Here is an 18,429-nt window from a genome sequence, read left to right on the forward strand (position 1 = left end):
GGCTCGCACTGATCCAAGTTAGGAGCTTTCAGCTGCCAGCCTTGGCCCATCATGTAAGTGCTGCGGAGAATTCTTTGCAGTGCGTTTGCAAAATTCTCTCCTTCCCGGCGGCTCCGGACGCTGTGCATTTCTAATATCGTCCCTTGCACGGATACACACGCTCCGGACGCAAAAAGGCTCCAAGTGCATGAAGATCGAGGCTCGTATTTTGCATCTTTGTTGCAAAGCGAGCCGCTGAAGCTCCAGTGCGAGGGCGATGGAGGGAGGGAGTGAGAAAGAAGGCAAAGTCTTTTGTGCTTCCCCTCCCCCCCATCAAAGCAGAGGGGAAATGTCTCAGCCAAAGGGAGGTAAGAACACACGAATGCGATATCTGTGAAACTACTCCTATGCAATCAGTGCTGCACGTCCTGCAGCATGCACGGCTGCAGGCTGGAGACGGCCGGTGCATTTTAAAGTTAGATGGTTTAGAAAGGGTCAGTTGCATTTCCTGTTTCAGATCTTCCTCTTTGCACAGTTCCTGGTAAGACGATGCTGTGTGTACTCACTCATATTGACGTTATTCGCAGTCTACAGGCAGAGGGATGTGGAGCACACAGGCTTGCACTTCCAACAGTCACGAGATATCCAAGGACAACTCTTTATATTAGCAACTCTGCTGCAGCACTTCATGCAAATCCCATGCAGGCTCTAATCAAACAAATCATGTTGCATAGATACACATTTGCCTGAGTTGCACTGCAGCCAGATGACATGGCAACCTGCAGCTGTCAGTGGTGGGCAAGTTTGCCTCTTTATTGTGTGTTTGGGCCAAACGGGGAGAGACACAGGAGGAGGATTGATTGATTGTTGCAGCTAAACGCATAAGTAATGAAAAAATCTATAAATAGAATAGAGTTGTGATGTGAGTTGTGCAAACAGTTGAAGGAACAGTGGGTAAGAGGGGGCTATTAAAATACAAGTCTCCAAGCAAAAAAGGTCCCAGGCTGCCAGCTGCTGCTTCGCTCCAAGCAACTGGATATGTGTCAAACCCTTGGGTGCATTTCCAATGATGTGCTGTTTCTTTCCCACCCAGCATGTATATAAAAGCATGTGAGGCACGCAGCGATGCAGGAGTGTGTGTGTGCGGCTCACACTTTGACCCCCGTGAGGCACGAATAACATGAAGAGCACACGTTGTGGAGTCATGCAAATCCAACCTGCTCTCTCTTTCTCTCTCTCTCTCTCTCTCTCTCTCTCTCTCTCTACCTCTCTACGTCTCTCTCTCTCTCTCTCTCTCTCTCTCTGATCAATTAAACTGTGAGTGAACGCAGCCTTCAGGAAAACAAACTGCAAAGCAAAAAAAAAGAGCACCAGCTTTTTCCTCTCCCCCCTCGGCGTTGTTTTCCAAGAAGTCCAAAGTGAGGCTTGTTCATTGCACAACATGCAGGACACACACACACACACACACACACACACAAGGCTGTACAGGATACGTGCAGGTAGCAGAGAGCCCTTGCAGACGGCCATGCAGAAAAGCCTTGTGCTGTTTTATCTGAGCTGGGGGAAGAGGAACTGTCTTGTCGCAGTCGCTTCATGTTGTGATGAATAATCTCACAAGAGCGGGGTTTATTTTTGATGAATGACTCGTTTTGGGACTTTCCTGACGGCAGAAGTGGGTTTCTGGTGTCATTCATTGATGTAGAGGAGGCGCAGAGGAGCAGAGACGCTACTGCTGCTACTGTGACAGGAAGTGAATTAGGCCGGCAACCAATCATTGCTGCTATTATTGAGGATGTTGTCAGAACGTAGTGATCGGCAAATTGGTTGAAGTGGCCATATTGGTCCTCCTCTACTCTTCCTTGCTGCGATACTCCAGTACATTTACACGTTACTGTATGTGGAGTGGAGTTAGGATCGAGGAAATGCATGCATAGAGGACATATTCTGATGAAAATGAGCGGTTTACACGCCGCAGAATCGAGCGCCGTAACGGCTCGTAAGTGTTTCTCAATCTCTTCCTTTCCTACTTTTAAATTTCCCTGTATGAAGGTGTTTACACGTATGAAAGAAAGGGAGATCCGTCGCCTTAATTGCAGGATCAAAGTTTTTATGAAGTGCATGGAAAAATACTGCCTGACTGATTGAAAACACTTTGGAGGGTTAGTGTATCTTTAAGGCCCTGCTGGCTCTGTTATGATTGGCCACTGGTGTCAGGCCTGAGCTGGCATGCAGTGCATTTACATAAACACTGGGCTTCAATTTTCACTCAGGCAAAAAAAAATGTAAGTAAGCGGCGTGTATGTATGGGAAAGAAAAAGTGATGCGATGAAAATGCGATGTCATCATAGAGAGATTATACTGTGTGTGTTGCTTAATGGGAGAATGAGGGGCGAGAGAGGGAGAGAGAGAGTCGGCAGAGGCTTAAGCTGATTGTAAAGTTCATGGAGGCCAAATGTCAGCTGATAACTCTCTCTCACGTCTGTTTCATTGGAGATTCATCGCTCTCAGCCTTTTTAAGTCTTTATTCCATTCATAAAGTGGCATCAAGTAACAGTTCTGAATTTAAACGCCTTTATTCAGAGTGGAAATTATGTTTTTGATTGGAATTCCACCCTCTTGTCTAGATCTTGTTCCTGCAGCTAGTTTCCTGTTCTTCTCACTTGCCATCCTGGTGTCGTCGGGGCCCTGGTGTGTGTGTGTGTTGCGTGTGAAGGCGCTGGCTGTGTGGATGCTTGTTCCCCCCCCCTCGCCATTGTATGTAGCTCTGAGTTGCCACAGTGTGCTGGTGGTGACAGTGACCCTCCCAGCTCGTGTCCCCCCCCTGTAGCCCCCCGGCCCGACCCTCGCACCCCTGCACTGATGGCACGTTTGTCATGCAAATCCTCCGGGCTGCGTTTTTCAGCTGCACAGATACACAATCTGCTGTCTGGACGAGCCAATTGATGGTGGACTGCAGCTCTGTGGTTTAGTGTCTTGTTTGCTGCAATAACAGTCGACTTGTTCACAGCTTTGTCCAGATGATCCGTCTAACTGTACTGTGTGCTGGCCTGAGTAAGAATGTCTGAGCTCTCAAGCAAGTAGTTTAGTAGAATCTAGTTTATCATATTTATTAAGTGAAGTCACTGGCTTCTTCTTCTGCTTCTTCGTCTTCCAATAGGAGGATTTGTGATGTCTTTAAACTGAGGCCCTCCAGAACTTTTGCAAAATGGAGGTTGAATGCCTGGTTGGGTTGGTTTGCATTGGTCAGTCATTGATGTTTGGTCTTGTGAGCTTGACCCATCTGTTCCTGAGGCAGAGAGATGGATGGGAAGTATCGTTCTGCTACCAAAACAAAGTCAAATTCCATAAATTCTAAAATGAATTCCCCCTCACTTAGCTTTAAATAACCGTCCAAATCAACCAAATTAATTTAGAAAGCTAAGAAACGGATCAAATCCTTACATTTGAGAGGCCGGAACTAAATTATGTTTTCATGTTTCCATCAAAGGACGTCATAAATCCTTTTGTTTACGTCTCAATCGGCTCATTGATGAAACGCCAGCAGCAGTCTTAGCTCTGGTTCACACACACACACACACACACACACACACACACACACACACACACACACACACACACACACACACACACACACACACACACACACACACACACACACACACACACACACTCCAGACTGCAGCATCTTAGCCATCGCACAGAAGTAGCAGCAGCAGCATTATTTGGGTCAGTTCCATTTCGAAACAGAACCTGTTTATTCCAGCTTTATTGTGGGCAAACACTCAAGCAGAGGTTTATAATGCAGCAGTCATTTCATCCTGTGTGGAGCAAGGAGATGCGCGTGTGTCTGTGCGCCTGTGTGTGTGCGCCTGTGTGTGTGTGTGTGTGTGTGTTGCACTGAATGTCAGAAGCACATAAATCCAAGGCCTGTCTCGTTGCGATCGCAGCAGGCTTCCATCTTCCTCTGATGAAACTGAACATCGGGGCCTCATTGTCAGTGGAGTCAAACGAACGTGCTGCAGGTGGATCTACTTCCTCTAATCTATGCTTCTTCACTTCTTTGTTTCTCCTGGACGTGCACGTTTTCTAGCAGCACACACTCGGCCCTGCAATAGTCTGCTGCAGGGTATTAGATCATCTCTTCCTCTCTTAATATCATGCAGAGGCCTTGGGAACTGCAGAATCGCCGTCGCCCTCGTTCTTGATAAGAAAGCAACCGCAACCCCACCGGTCAGGGTTGAAAAAGCAATTTTCTCTCGGCTGGAGTTTTGAAATTGTTACATCATAATTCTAATGGGGGGTGATTGATTCGTCTCTCAGCCTCACTTCCTTAGAACCGATCAATCAGCCCTGGTGTGCGGAGCGTTACTCACTGATGGACAAGCCTGGATTCTAATGATGTTAGACGCTTGCACACAGAGTTGATGACATGTTTGCTCCTGCGCTTCACGTCAGTCTGCGGTGTTTAATACTGACTGGCGTGGATCGGGTGGGAGAAGGATCGCAAGATTCCTGGTTCAATCCCAGTCTTTCACCCCAACCAAAACTTATAGAGTCTCCCTAGTGCAGCCATCCTGTGCATGCATATGGACCTTTAGACATTCAGCATACAGTCCATACTACAATCCCTTTGCTGATTACTGCTAGAAATCAACCAGAAAATAGGATTCTAGTTGATGAGTGTTGGATAATCTATGCACTGGGAGTTTGTTGTCTTTTGATGATAAGATGCCTTGATAAGATGCCGGTTAGTTTTTGCAGTGTAAGGTATTTGGACTTGAGTTAATAAGCTGTCTGGCTCTGCGCTGACCTAAAGCCGATACCCTCACACACACACTCGGCGTTCTGCGAGTATCGCTGAGTTAAGCCAAGTGCTCAGGAAGTGTAGCAGGAGCCGGTGACGACATGCTTCCCAAAGCAGCTTCCGACAGCTGGAACCTAAAGGAGCTGCCATGTTTGGAAGCGTAGAGTATCTCGCAAAACTGCCAGCGAGGTCGGAGGGGGCAGGCCCAGGGCCCCCCGCTCCAGTTATTTTCATATCCCTCTCTCTCTCTCTCTCTCTCTCTCTCTCTCTCTCTCTCTCTCTCTCTCTCTCTCTCTCTCTCTCGCCCCCCCGCCCCCCCTTTCCTCCTCTCGTACTGTTCTCAGTCTCTTCCTGTCCTTGTGGTTCACTGTGTCTCTCTGTGATTGATCTGTGTTCCTCCCCTGTCTGTGGAATTCCATTGAGGAACTCTCGGGATTGTTGGAATTCCAGCCGGAGTGCATGTGTGGGTTAGCAACAGGCAGCGGGCGGTCCGGTCACTTGTGTGTGTTCCTGTCATCCAGAGTCGTTATCAAGCAGTCTGGCCTTTTTCTTATCCACCAATAGTCCAGTGTCATAGCATCTGCAGCTCATTCAAAACTCTGCGACCCCCGATACACTCCTGCATTACATAATTGGCCGTATTAATTTGTTCTTTCCTGCATTATGAAGCCGTGCATGCAGAGTTTTGGCTGAGATTAGAGTTATCAGGGGTTGTTCCAGGTTTAACTTGGCTGAGGAAAACCTGCAACTCCCTCAAATCTGGAACACGGAGCGACACAAGAAGACCCGTTCTCCGTTTGAAAGCAGATCGCACTCTGCCAACCAGCTTCTTGGCTCACGGCTGCAGAGATTTCTTACCTTAGTGTTTCTTTTCCCCCCTTAGAACAATTGAATTAGAACCTCTGACAGAACATTTTGGCCTCCATTGAGAGATTTCTTTTGCAGTGTGCATGTTAAACTTGGGTGTGGCATAAAGCTGTGTGCATTGTCTTCCTCTCCTCTCTTTGTTTCTGGAGAAAATGATAATTGTGTGTGTGTGTGTGTGTTAGCATGAGGCCATGATTTGCCTTCCTTGTTCTCGGTGCTTTCAGTGGGAACAAGGAGTGTCCCAGTGCAGACACCCAGCTCCTGTGGCCTCCCTCTGGCATTTCACTAACATACTTCAGCTCATGTGCTGCAAATCACCGGGGAATAACATGTACTGCTGCTTTTAATTAACCCTGTGCTTGCCTACCACAACATCAAGGTCGGATGCTGAGCTCAGCAGGAACGAAAAGTAAGAAAAGTCAACATGCGTGCGTTATGCAAGAAAAAATCCAGCGCTCACGTCAACCGGGGCTCTGAACACAGCTTAGAAATCAAATGCTATATAATAGGAGCGAGGCCGAGCACATGCTTATATTCCTGCCATGCACACAGGTTACATAACCAAATGATCCTCCCGCTTTCCACTCTGACCCTCTAATGACCTCCTGCCTCATTCTTCCTTGCATCTCTCTCTCGCTCTCTTTCTCTCTCTCTCTCTCTCTCTCTCTCTCTCTCTCTCTCTCTCTCTCTCCATGCTCTTATTGCAGAGCTGCTTATGCTTTTAAAGGAGGCTATGAATTATGTCTCCTGTCTTTATTTGCGTATTGGCACATTCAGTAAATTCTGCTGAGATCTATGCTGACTGGTTGACCTGCTAAATAGATCGTTGCCCCCGTGTGGCACATGTTGGACACGTGTTGTTGACGATTGGCAGATATTCTCAGTCTGGAAATAAATCAGATTTTTATGTAATAACTGGCAGTGTGACTGACATCTATACATCAGATTTCAGATTTCTCAGCCTGCAGCAAGTGCTCACATTGTAGTTGTAATCTTTTTCACCTTCCTCCTCACCTTCATCTTCTTCATTTCACCATATGGCCGTTGATAAAGCATTTTGCATTTTGGCTCTTAAGTCCTATTTTTACACAATATTTTGGTACGAATGGCCTATTTGACTGTAATTGTAATGAATTCTGTGCTTTTTTGCAACAACTAATTTTATGCACAAGTGGCACTGCAGCAACATGACTTCAAATAACTCTTACACAACTCATCCACTCCAATATCTGGAGTTATATTCTCCAAAAGAACACGGCCCGTTTGGCTTAATGTTCTGCAACTACGCAGGTTTGTGTCTAAATGGGTAGTTTAGTGTAAGACTTTACGTGCAGTCTTGGTGAAGTCTGGGCCTTCTGGATGTTTCCTCTTTGTCACCGTGTTGGACTTTAATGCGTTGTGTTGAGTGTTGTTATGGATCTATTAGCGGTGTTGGTTTCCAGTTACCATTGTTGTCTGTGTAAATGCATGTGGGAGGAGCTCAAACTGACATTTTACTGCAACAAAGCTGCTTTGGAAAGCGGAGCTCAGGAGGCAGGCAGCTAGAGGCCGCCGGTGGAGTGACACATAGTTCGGCGGCGGCGGCGGCGGCGGCACACCCTGAACTGTTTCAACAAACCAGGACTCACCGGACACAGACTTGTGTTTGTGTGTGTCTGCAAGCTTGCATCCATCCACATCTGTGCTGACCTTGCCTTCAGAATTGCTTTCTGAATGACAGATATTATCCCCAGGTACACAACTTTAGGAATTTGTATTACAGCAATGTGAGAAATTCAAGTTATTCCAGTTGCAGCATTCCAGACACACCTGAATCCACAGCTGTTGTTAGAAACATGTGACATCACAGGGAGGAGGGAGGAGATGTTAAATATTGCCGTGTTGGTCGGCGTTGTGTTGCGTTGTGTTGCTCAAAGCGTCAGTTGTGTTCCAGCATTGACAGGGAACACCACAGACTGTTATGAATGACATCACACGTGACCGAGCTCCGCCTCCCCCCTCCTTCTCATTCAGCAGCACAGAGCGGCGCTGCTGTCAGGACACGTTTCTCTCAACACACACACACACACACACACACACACACACACACACACACACACACACACACACACACACACACACACACACCAGAGAGGATGGTGTTGATATCAGCTCATCACTGCTATGTCACTGTACAGATTCCATAACAAAATATAAGAAATCTGAAGAAAAAGATCCTTAATTGAGTTCTGAAAGTCATGTTTCCACAGTTAGACTATAATAACCAATATATATTTATAGAATAACTCTTGCTGGATCCCACAAATGCTGCATATTAATGAAATATTAAGATATTATTATGGGATATTAAGGAATAAATGTGCTGAGGCAGGAGATTTTGCTGTTTTCCAGTAAACTTTGAAGACAAACATTGCTGGAAATGAATCTAAAAGCATATTAAATGTATGCCTACAGTCAAATATACAAGTGCAGCTCAATAAATTAGAATATGGTGGAAAAGTTCATTTATTTCAGTAATTCAATTCAAAAAGGTAAACTCTCATATATTATAGATTCATTACACACAAAGTGAAATATTTCAAGCCTTTATTTGTTTTAATGTTGATGATTCTGGCTTATAGCTCATGAAAATTACAATATTGTGATAAAGTTCAATCCTGTAGCCTCAGGGTGTCTCACTCTAATCAGCTCATGAACTCAAATCACCTGCTGAGGTTTCCTGAGCCTTTGTACCTGTGTATATAAAAATGTAGCTTATAAAATATTGAAAGAACTTAAAATGATTATTCCATTTGTGTATCAGCCCGCAGACATCCAGATGCACTCTACACACATTAGCAGAGTGTTAGGGTTAGGGGAACGTCACAGGAAGGGACCAGAATCTGCTGCTACCTGCCAGTCTGGGGAGGTTTGATCCAGATGCCGACTGGAGGCAAAGTAGCAAGACACACACACACACACACACACACACACACACACACACACACACACACACACACACACACACACACACACACACACACACACACACACACACACACAGAGGAGCACACACACAGAGGAGCGCACACACAAGTCTCCAGCCCCTTAATGAGGCTTCCAGCCGTCGCCCCTTCAGTGCAGCACCTCCTCATGGGTCGAGCACACCTGGGCTGCCCGAGCTTCTCCTCCTCCTCCTGCACAAAATGCCTCCTACATTCTGTCAGGATCTGGATTCTCTTACTGCTTCTAAGCGTAGGTGTCTAACCCCATCTGGAGCTTCGGGATGCTCATAGGCCAGACAGCTGTTTTTATCTCAGAGAAGACAACAACGTCTCTCTGGCTTGTATTCCTACACTTTTGCTCTACTTGTTGATTAAAGGTGGTCTTTGTTTCCATTCATCATGCTGGTTGGTATCAAGGAGAGCTTTTGTTTTCCAGGTAACAATATAATTATGGCTCACAGTAAATAATAGTGTCTGTCTTAACACTGAGGATATTTTTATTTTTATTAATGTATGTTACTTTGCTTTTGTTGTACTTTGTATTTATCGTTCACTTTAAATGTTAAAATCCGTGTTGATGTCTTTGAATTGACCTATTTAAATTAGAATCCCACCTTCTTCAGCGTTCCTATGCGTCTCAGGCTGCTGGCAGACTTCAGGGCATCATCGTCGACTCCACTCAGTTTCTTCTCCACTGGTGGTTGTTGAGCTTCTTTGTAGAACCCTGCAGTTTGAGTTACACACTCAGCCTCGTTTTCCATCAGTGGGAGTTTTAAAGTGGCTGACAGCTGCTGTTAGCTGTTAGACTGAGCCCACTGGCTAATCATCAGGGATTCGATCTGTGGAACTTACATGAGTGTTTGGTGTAATCAGTGTAAGTGTGGTAAACGCTAATCTGACTGCTAGAAAGGGGAGCTTCCAAAGAGAGAGGGCAAAAAAAGGGAATAGAGCCTTTTTTTCAGTCATTATGCACAGTGGTGCTGCATCAAGGTGTGTTTGTGAGGATTTATTTCACGATCCTGCAACAGATTCTGCTCAGATTTAACTTGTAGCCAATACAATACAATGCTCTTAGTCATAATACAATATAAATTATAATCATAAATTATTGCCCGGCCCCTTTTTTCACGATGTTTTCATCTGGTTTGTGTGTTTCAGGTAAGAGGAAGCCGGTGCTCAAGCTCTCCAAGGAGGTGTTTGAGCAGCCTGCTCCTGCTGCAGTGTAAGATGTGTTTATATTCATTCATAACTAATGATGATTACATGCACACACACTTGAATCATGACTCATCCTTAGCCAACGATGAACTATTAACGATTCATCCTCAAATTTGAAACTCCTTTACCTGGAATTCTCTTGAACTTAGTGGCTCCTTTGTGTTTCTTGCTCATATTCCCACTGTGGTATGAAGTTTATAAATCTTTGTGGCTCTTGTGGAGATGACCTGGCTGTCACTATGGGCGACTAGTCCAAGTGTAACAGCTGGGTCATCTCCACATGCACCACAAAAATCCACCACCCCACACACAACAACAGAAGAAATGTGGAATCGTTGTAAAAAGTGCAACTAATCAGCAATGTTTGGTCTTGCAAGCACCCACTACTTCCTTCCTGAGAGTGCCTCTATCCTTGAACCAGACATTTTTCCTTACCATGGCAAAGTTTCCAAGCATGTGTCCTGGTTGAAACACACAACCAAAGGGTTTAGAACAAATTAACTCACTACGTAAACACTTTATACCTCTCTGCTTCAAGTTCTCAGGCTGAAGGAGAACAAACGGCGTGCAGTGACAAAGCGAACCCTCAGCCTTTGTAACAGGCAGAGCTTTAATAATAATCTGGTTTCCCCTGAGCTTTCTGTGACATATTTAGTTACCGTTTCCTTTATTCTCACAGAGCTGCTTTAATGTGTGTGTGTGATGAATGTGTGTGTTTCAGACCTCCCAGAGATTTGGACTCCAAAGCTTGTGTAACCATTGGAGAGAAGGTAATTTTAGTTTTTTAATCACTTTTTCATTCCAACCCAAATAAGGTTTCATTTGTTTTTTTGTGATGAAAAATAGAGAAAAAGTTTGACGAATGCCCAAATGTTGCAAAGGTTATGAAAGTGGGGGAAAAAAACATTTTTACCCACTTATGGTTCTGCACAGTATCTGATCAACTCCTTGACATAAATCACAGCTATCACTAACTTCTGTCCATGTATTGAGTCCTGTTCACACACACATCATGTAGCAGTCAATCAGTGACCTATGATGAAGCAGGTGTTCAGTTGAGATCTGGATCTTTAAACACACATGTTGGGTCAAACCTGACACAAACAAAATATAGAAATGCTTCTCACGTCTCAGATTACAGCAAGAAATTAGAATAGCTTTTAAAAATATTGGTGAAAACATTAAGATTAGGTTGACGTTTTATTCCGAGATTAAATTCAGAGACTATGGACTCGTATGTAACTCGCCTGTTGACTTTATTTCCCTCGGAATGTATTTTTGAGTAAGACCCCATCACTCTCGCTCCAAAAAGGTGGACTGAACAAACAGAGGCTCTGTTAGCTGTAAAAGATGCTCTGCTGAACATTACAGCTGAATTGAACACTTGTGATTGTGGGGAGGCTGGAATGCCTCTCTCTGCCCGGCACGCTGTCAAACATTTATTTAGAAACTCATCAAATAAGCGGAATTTTCCATAAACAACCACGCTGCTTTTACTCTTTAGGTTTAATTATCCCAAAACCCTTACTTTACTTTACTTTAATACAAATGTGTCTGATTCTCTTAACTGATTTAGTCTATAACATGTATTTACTGTTTCATACTGTGGTATTTGTACTTGATAAACAACTAAAATGATTGATCTTGAGCCTGATGGTGTGTGTTATGTATGAGCTGATGTCGGAGTTCGCTCAGCAGTGTCTGATTCGTTTTCCATCCGCTGTTGTGTCCCGATCAGAACTTTGAGGTGAAGGCGGATGACCTGGAGCTGATCTGTGAGCTGGGTCGAGGAGCGTACGGCGTCGTGGACAAGATGAAACACATGCCCAGTGGACTCATTATGGCTATTAAGGTGAGGGAGAGAGAGGGAGAGAGAGGTTGAAGCGGTGGCGGCAGGATGAAGACTTTGCCCCCAAGTATTTTTTATTGAAGAAAGTATCAGATGACAGAACAATAAGCATGTTTGAACAAGGACAGTTTGTTATTCAGCTCTGTGTTTGTTCCTCAGCGGATTCGGGCTACAGTGAACACTCAGGAGCAGAAGCGGCTGCTCATGGACCTGGACATCTCCATGAGGACAGTGGACTGTTTCTACACGGTCACCTTCTACGGAGCTCTGTTCAGAGAGGTACCATAACCAGACCAGAGCCATGGTTAGGGGTCAAATCCTGAATCGTTCTTGTGTGACAGTCAATCCCAATGTGGCCCAAGACATTGCGGCAAACTCTGCGTCCTCATATGTGGACATTACATTTATGATTCCCTCGACCTTTTACATCATTGTGCTTAACTCAAACCTGTCGTCCTCATGTCTGGGCATTTTTCACTGCCCCCTAGTGGTATAAACACCACTTTGGGTCATTAGAAAACATAGCAGACGGAAAGAAATGCATTATACTCTTTGCACGAGTCGTGTTCAGGATATCCTTGCCGACTCTCCTGGCTTCCTAACTGTGAATGGAGTTTCCTGACTGTCAGGAATGTCTACTTTCTCCAAATGCTACTGCCAGTATCACCAATCACTTTTCCCCCTCTCTCTCTCTCTCCCTCCCCGCCTTGTTTCCAGGGTGACGTTTGGATCTGCATGGAGCTGATGGACACGTCTCTAGATAAGTTTTATAAACAGGTGATCGAGAAGGGCATGACCATCCCTGAGGACATCCTGGGCAAAATCGCTGTTTCGGTACGTTTATAATAAAAGATCACATGACCTCAGTTACGTGTTCTTATTACGAACTAATGTTTTCAATGCTATTTGTTATTCCAGATAGTAAAAGCGTTGGAGCATCTGCACAGCAATCTGCAGGTTATACACAGAGGTAAGATCAAAGAGCAGAACTATTGACATCCATCCATCTTCACTGTCACTGTGGTCACTCTTCATCATTTAAGAAGAGTATAGATATAGAAATAGAGTTGTTTTGCTGTCTTAAGTCGGTCTTCTTTCCCTCTTTGTGGCAGATGTGAAGCCCTCCAACGTGCTGATCAACACGCAGGGCCAGGTGAAGATGTGCGACTTCGGCATCAGCGGCTATCTGGTGGACTCTGTGGCCAAAACCATGGATGCTGGCTGCAAACCCTACATGGCGGTGAGCAGGATGTGATTCAATCAGATGAAGGAGGAAGTACTGCTTTGATTCAGAGAGATCAGATTGTAGTTGAAGTGAGCTACAGAAATTAGACTCTGGATTCAAAGCCACAAAGTACTCGGTTCCTTGATGCGAAACAGTGTGTCTTCCTGTGCAGTTTGTGTCAAATTAAAAGCTCTCTTTCTGTCCTCGTGTACCACAGCCAGAGAGGATCAACCCGGAGACCAACCAGAAGGGTTACAATGTCAAATCTGACATCTGGAGTTTAGGAATCACGATGGTAAGTGAGCGGATTTCAGGCAAAAACCTTCTGAATGTAAATCAGGTAATTTCTAGCTCAGGAGGAAACCCAGCATGCAATGGGGCTCAGTTCTGCACAAAATTACAGTCTAGACGTTCTATTAGGACGTGTTTAATATTCACCACTGTTTCTTACTCGGACCAAAGAATATTTTGGTGCCGAGGATTCAGTAATCGGTGGCAATTTCACATCCTTGAACTTGGCTTGTCCAGCTGCCGCTCCCTGCTTATTAGAGCAGCGGGAACTAATCCAAGAGAATTTCAACTTAATATTAATGAGAGTGGAAAAGACCGGGTGGAGACGCAAAACCACAGACGCCTGTTAGACTGTCAGCGATAGAGGATAAAGGAAGAGGTCAACTTTTTGATTATGAACTCCAAATGCCCCGTGAAAGAGCTCCATTGTGTCGACTCTTACTTCGTATAGCTCTATACAATTTACTGGAATGTTTTGGTCAAATATAGGAACAAACACAAGGAGAAAGTAAACCTAAAACAGCCTCACAGATCAAATCTATCCAATCCACCTGTCGACCTGTCTAAGGCTTTGTCAATGCAAACAGGTTTAGTTAAAGAAACCTTTTGTCCAGTGTGGCGCTGTAGTGATCTGTGTGTGTTGTCCCCCTGCACCAGATCGAGCTGGCCATCCTGCGTTTCCCCTACGAGTCCTGGGGGACGCCCTTTCAGCAGCTCAAGCAGGTGGTGGAAGAACCCTCGCCCCAGCTTCCTGCAGACCAGTTCTCCCCTGAGTTTGTGGACTTCACCTCTCAGTGGTATGTTGTCATCATTTCCGACTCGGCCAGAACCAAATCTAAGTTAACATAAATGCATCCTTTACATCTCTATATTCTGCACACACTACTTGATCTTTTCATTTGTTTTTAAATGAATTTGTGTCGTGTCGTGTCCTCCAAAGTCAATCGTCCTTCTGCTTTTATAAAATGACATCTTCACGGTCTGTTGCTTATTTTTGGGGAAATGATTCATCAGGTTTCCAAAGGAAGAACAAACTATCAGGTGTACCATAGCTCTGAAGCAGACACGGGCCGTGATGTTTGCTGTCCTCTTCTTGCGTTACTCACAGGAGAGTCAGAGAGAGAGGCGGAAAAATGGGCAAAAATCTAGCAGACAGGCTTTGTTATTTCCTGTGATTTATGTTATTTTGGGGGAATAAAATGTAATTTTAGATCAAAGTCATTAAACCATTACAGCGTCTGTCTTGAAAAGAATAAATAAAATCCCATTATCAAGCTGCTGTGAAATAATAGTGAAGCTATGAGTGAATTATAATTCTCCTGTGACCCAGCGTCCTCATATATGGACATTACATTTTTTTATGCAGGGTCTCAGGAGGATAAATAAACAGCACGGTACTTCAGTTTGCTCTAACGTATGAAGGAGTCACATTTCTTGTATTGAAGTGATTTAATCCTACTGCTGCTTTTTGCCTCTTCAGCTTAAAGAAAGTTTCCAAAGAGCGGCCAACTTACACAGAACTCATGGTGAGTGTGTTTCATGTTTTATCAGCAGATAAGAGGCATTGGTTACGCCTCACCTTGTAATACTGATAATCAGACACTGGAGGGCGCACAGACATTACAAATCAGCTCAAACTCCTCTGACCTCACATGTCACACTGACACAGGAAAATAAATAGAAATGACGTCACCGCTGTGTGTGTAATGAGCTGATATTCAACTGTATTCTCCTCCTCAGCAACATCCTTTCTTCACGTCCCATGAGGCCAAAGAGACCGACGTGGCTAGCTTTGTCAAAGCCATCTTGGGGGACTGATTTGCCTGCCACACTCGCTGAGGAGGCAGGGAGGCGGATCTCTTCAAATATACATCCAACAAACAAAAAGCACCAATCATAGCCTCCCCCGGTTACCCTGCACGACTCCACCCTCCCTCTAAACCCCGGCGGTGATCGGAGGAGAAAGATAGCCGCCCTGGTCGAGAAGCAGGAAGCGAGGAGTCCCTCCCCTACCTGCCTCCACCTGTCCCCCCCCCTTTTACTACAGCGTTTACCTGATGGGGGGAGGTGGGGTAGGAACAGGGGTCAAACTGGTCTACTGATATTGGAGGAGGTTCACACACACACAATCTGGAATGATTTTAAATATCTGTATGCAAACATAACCTCCCTCTGCTGGGGTTAGATTTGTCCTGCCTTTGTGCTCCGCCTGCTAGTCGAAAAGCAAACTCGTCGCTTTTTGTTGACTGTGTGTGTGGGGAAAATTATAATGGTCCGCCTGTAAGATTTTTTTTTTTTTTGCGAAGTGAAAACAGGTGCAGCCGATATATGGAAAAAAAAAATTATTTAATTCTATCTATGTATAATCTTAATGTTTGTATACTTAAGCAAGTGTTGCATTGGTTTATTAATTGACTGCATGTACAGAATATTACAGAATATCTCCGGGCTCAGATCAGTCTGACGATTGAACACACTGAAAACAAATCTCTGTCTTATCCAAAACAAACTTATTTTCTTCAAATCAAGTGAGATACAACAGTATATAAACAAAAGGAACTCAATTACAGGCAAAACTTGCTTGGTAAGATGTTTTGCAGCGTTTAAGAAGTGCAAACCTAGTATGGCCTCACTTAGAGCCCCCTGGTGGTCACTCATAGGTACTGTAGTACAAAGGTCTACTACACGTTTTGGGTTCTGGCTGCCTGTGTGTGCGAGTGTGTGCGCGCATGCCATGAGTGAGTGTTACATTCGGTGGTCCGTTGTGTCGGGGAGGCGTCGCCCATGTTGTTGCTTCTCCTTTGTTGTCTGTTCTGAGCCAATTAGAACCCTCGTCCACTCCACGTTCAACTTGAAAGAGAACTGGATTATTATTGCTATTATTAATATTATAGTGATGATTGTTCTGATTTTAGATGCAGGTTTACTTCTCTCACCGTGTATTTACTGCAGTTTCCTTATTTATTACAACTGCTGTTTTCCCTCTGAAGACTTGAGCGATCCAGTAGAGTGTGTGTGTGTGTGTGTGTGTCCACGTGGAGTGTGTGCTGGTGTGTGCGTTTGTGTCGTGTGTGCGGCTCATGCTTTTAAACCTTCTCTGTGCCTCTGCAGGAAACGACTTCAGATCAATCCTGCATGTTGTCATATGAATGATGCAGGGATCTCTCTCCCTTCACCTTCCTCCCTCCTCTTCATCATCATCATTTCCTCACGTTTGTTAGGTGCATTTACACTAAAGGTCTTGATGCCCGATTCCATTTTCTGTGCTTTATCAGACATACAATCTATCAGACAGCCTTTTAAATGCTCCGTATCCAAAACAACCTGCATGAGAAAATGACTTGTTTACTCGCCGAGATTGAAGTAAACAAAAGTTAAGCAATGTAAGCAAATGATACAGGAATCATCGTACAAGGTCGTTGTTGCTTCCTGTCGCATCTTCGCCAAGTCTGCAATGACCTAATCATGTTTTAAGAAGTATTAGTGCACTTGTTGCAGCTTGGGCTCATGACTGGCAATGACGGCTGCTAGTTTGGTACACAGGGTACAAACTTATGAATTTGGCCCAAAAAGGATCAGAGAATATCCGATTCCATGAGATTTTTACTGTTTACATACGCACACATCTATTATAAGACACGAGAGCCTATTGTGTGAAGTCAAATTGACCTCATACAATATATAAGTAGCAGAATTACTCACAAATCCTTACATGCCATGCCTTTGTTCTTAACTCTGCTCAACCCGACTGACATCTTTGTGCTTTCCTCTCTGATGTCCTGAGGTTCAGTCCGGTCCTGTCCAACCCCCAGAACTCATCTCTTGTTCTTTTTGTCAGCAGTCAAACCTGACTCCTTTATCCTGAGTCCAGCACAGTGCGCTCTGTCATTACATGTAATCACCGGGATGTTTCCTGTTCTGTGGGAGGACCGGTGCTCTCCCTTTCACACCCAAACATCTTCAGGTTGTACTGTAATTTGCGGTACACTGACCAGAAGCTGCTTTCCTTTCACCCTTACAGCTCCTCCATTAGATGTTTCATCACTGCTGGTGCTTTGTCCCCTCTCCTAATTCTCTAACCTGCCCGGTGCCCTCATTATTCCTCATGTAAAACACGTCATTTACTCAGTGTGACCAAAGACATGGACTATAAAAAGCCAGGGATTACATGGATCTGGATTCAGGACAAGGAGTCTCCCAGCATTAGGGGACAAAGTGTGCAAGTCCCCTGCTGCTAAGAAGGGTACAGTCCAAACACACTGACATCCCACCCACATCCAGGCTCTTCTCATTTCATGCATCACGTGTGCGTGTGTGTGTGTGTGTGTGGTCTCATGGCAGCGCTTGAGTTGTGTATTGTACAGTGCGTAGATGTTTAAGTGCCTAAAAGTCCTGTTTCTATGCTCTACATCCATGTTATCCGTCTCTGAATAATCCGTCAGTTCCTCTCTGACGCTGCATGTTGCCATATCACAGTCACATGTACCTTTTGTTTTACTGTAATGAAACAGTTCTCTCCTCTGCCTTCATGTGCTGTGGGTCATATTGTGTTTCTAAAGTTGTGTAGAAGTCGAAATTACGAATGGAGAACTAGATTTCACAACGACGCCCCCATTGCAGAATTGCAACGTTTTAGATGTCCATTGTTCCAAACGCCCAATAATCCTATCCTTGTTGTGTATATTCAGATGGTTATGTTTAGACACACACATATGGACGTTGAATAGACATGATATGACCCTTTCTATGAAGATGATTCAGAAATAAATGACGTACCTAATGCTTATGGTTTCCAATTGTTGCAGGATAAAATTTGTGGGCATCGATGTTATTGTTTATTCCTGATGAAGAGAACTGGAACGCATGACATGTAGTAGTTGTGATTTCCAAACTGATAAGCACGTGATTGTCTAACTTAACTGAGTTCCAAACGGTTCAAGCTGCAACCGTGCATGTTCAGTGCTACGTATCTGATGTCGTTCTCGTCGTCCATTTGAGAAATCTAACTTACTTCTCCTACGCAAGGTCAAAAACATGCATGAGGCTTTTGTTGCTGTTGAGGGTGCTGTGCAAAGTGAGGGGCGCTGACCCTGCTACCGTCACCATGGTGACTTCCTGAAGCTGGTTTCACACTGGTTCCAGTTCCAGACTTTGGTGTCCTGTAGGAGCTGAGCGGTGACTCCCTGTCTGCAGCGCCAAATTGTTAAAAGTT

The 18,429-nt window shown here is 44.6% G+C and overlaps 1 protein-coding gene across 1 annotated transcript; it reads left to right on the top strand.

Annotated features, from left to right (window-relative positions):
* Positions 1-10: 10 nt before the first annotated feature.
* On the top strand, positions 11-18,000 carry map2k6 (mitogen-activated protein kinase kinase 6). Its single transcript, XM_076151677.1, has 12 exons — positions 11-347; positions 9,793-9,856; positions 10,574-10,622; positions 11,591-11,704; positions 11,861-11,980; positions 12,419-12,535; positions 12,620-12,671; positions 12,814-12,941; positions 13,144-13,221; positions 13,875-14,014; positions 14,698-14,743; positions 14,958-18,000. The coding sequence occupies exons 1-12, from the start codon at positions 257-259 to the stop codon at positions 15,033-15,035; spliced, it is 1,077 nt and encodes a 358-aa protein (XP_076007792.1). The 5' UTR covers positions 11-256; the 3' UTR covers positions 15,036-18,000.
* Positions 18,001-18,429: the final 429 nt, after the last annotated feature.

Source organism: Genypterus blacodes, unplaced genomic scaffold, assembly GCF_046128005.1.
Source record: "Genypterus blacodes isolate CSIRO-AG114 ecotype Tasmania unplaced genomic scaffold, CSIRO-AGI_Gbla_v1 ptg000055l_1, whole genome shotgun sequence".
NCBI classification, from domain to species: domain Eukaryota; kingdom Metazoa; phylum Chordata; class Actinopteri; order Ophidiiformes; family Ophidiidae; genus Genypterus; species Genypterus blacodes.

What these genes read in the sequence shown, in the direction of transcription:
- map2k6 (XM_076151677.1), top strand. Translation starts at nt 257, where the DNA reads ATGGAGGGAGGGAGTGAGAAAGAAGGCAAAGTCTTTTGTGCTTCCCCT. An exon ending in TCTGCAGGTTATACACAGAG is followed by an intron (nt 12,672 to 12,813) that starts GTAAGATCAAAG and finishes TCTTTGTGGCAG; the next exon opens with ATGTGAAGCCCTCCAACGTG. An exon ending in GTGGACTTCACCTCTCAGTG is followed by an intron (nt 14,015 to 14,697) that starts GTATGTTGTCAT and finishes TTGCCTCTTCAG; the next exon opens with CTTAAAGAAAGTTTCCAAAG.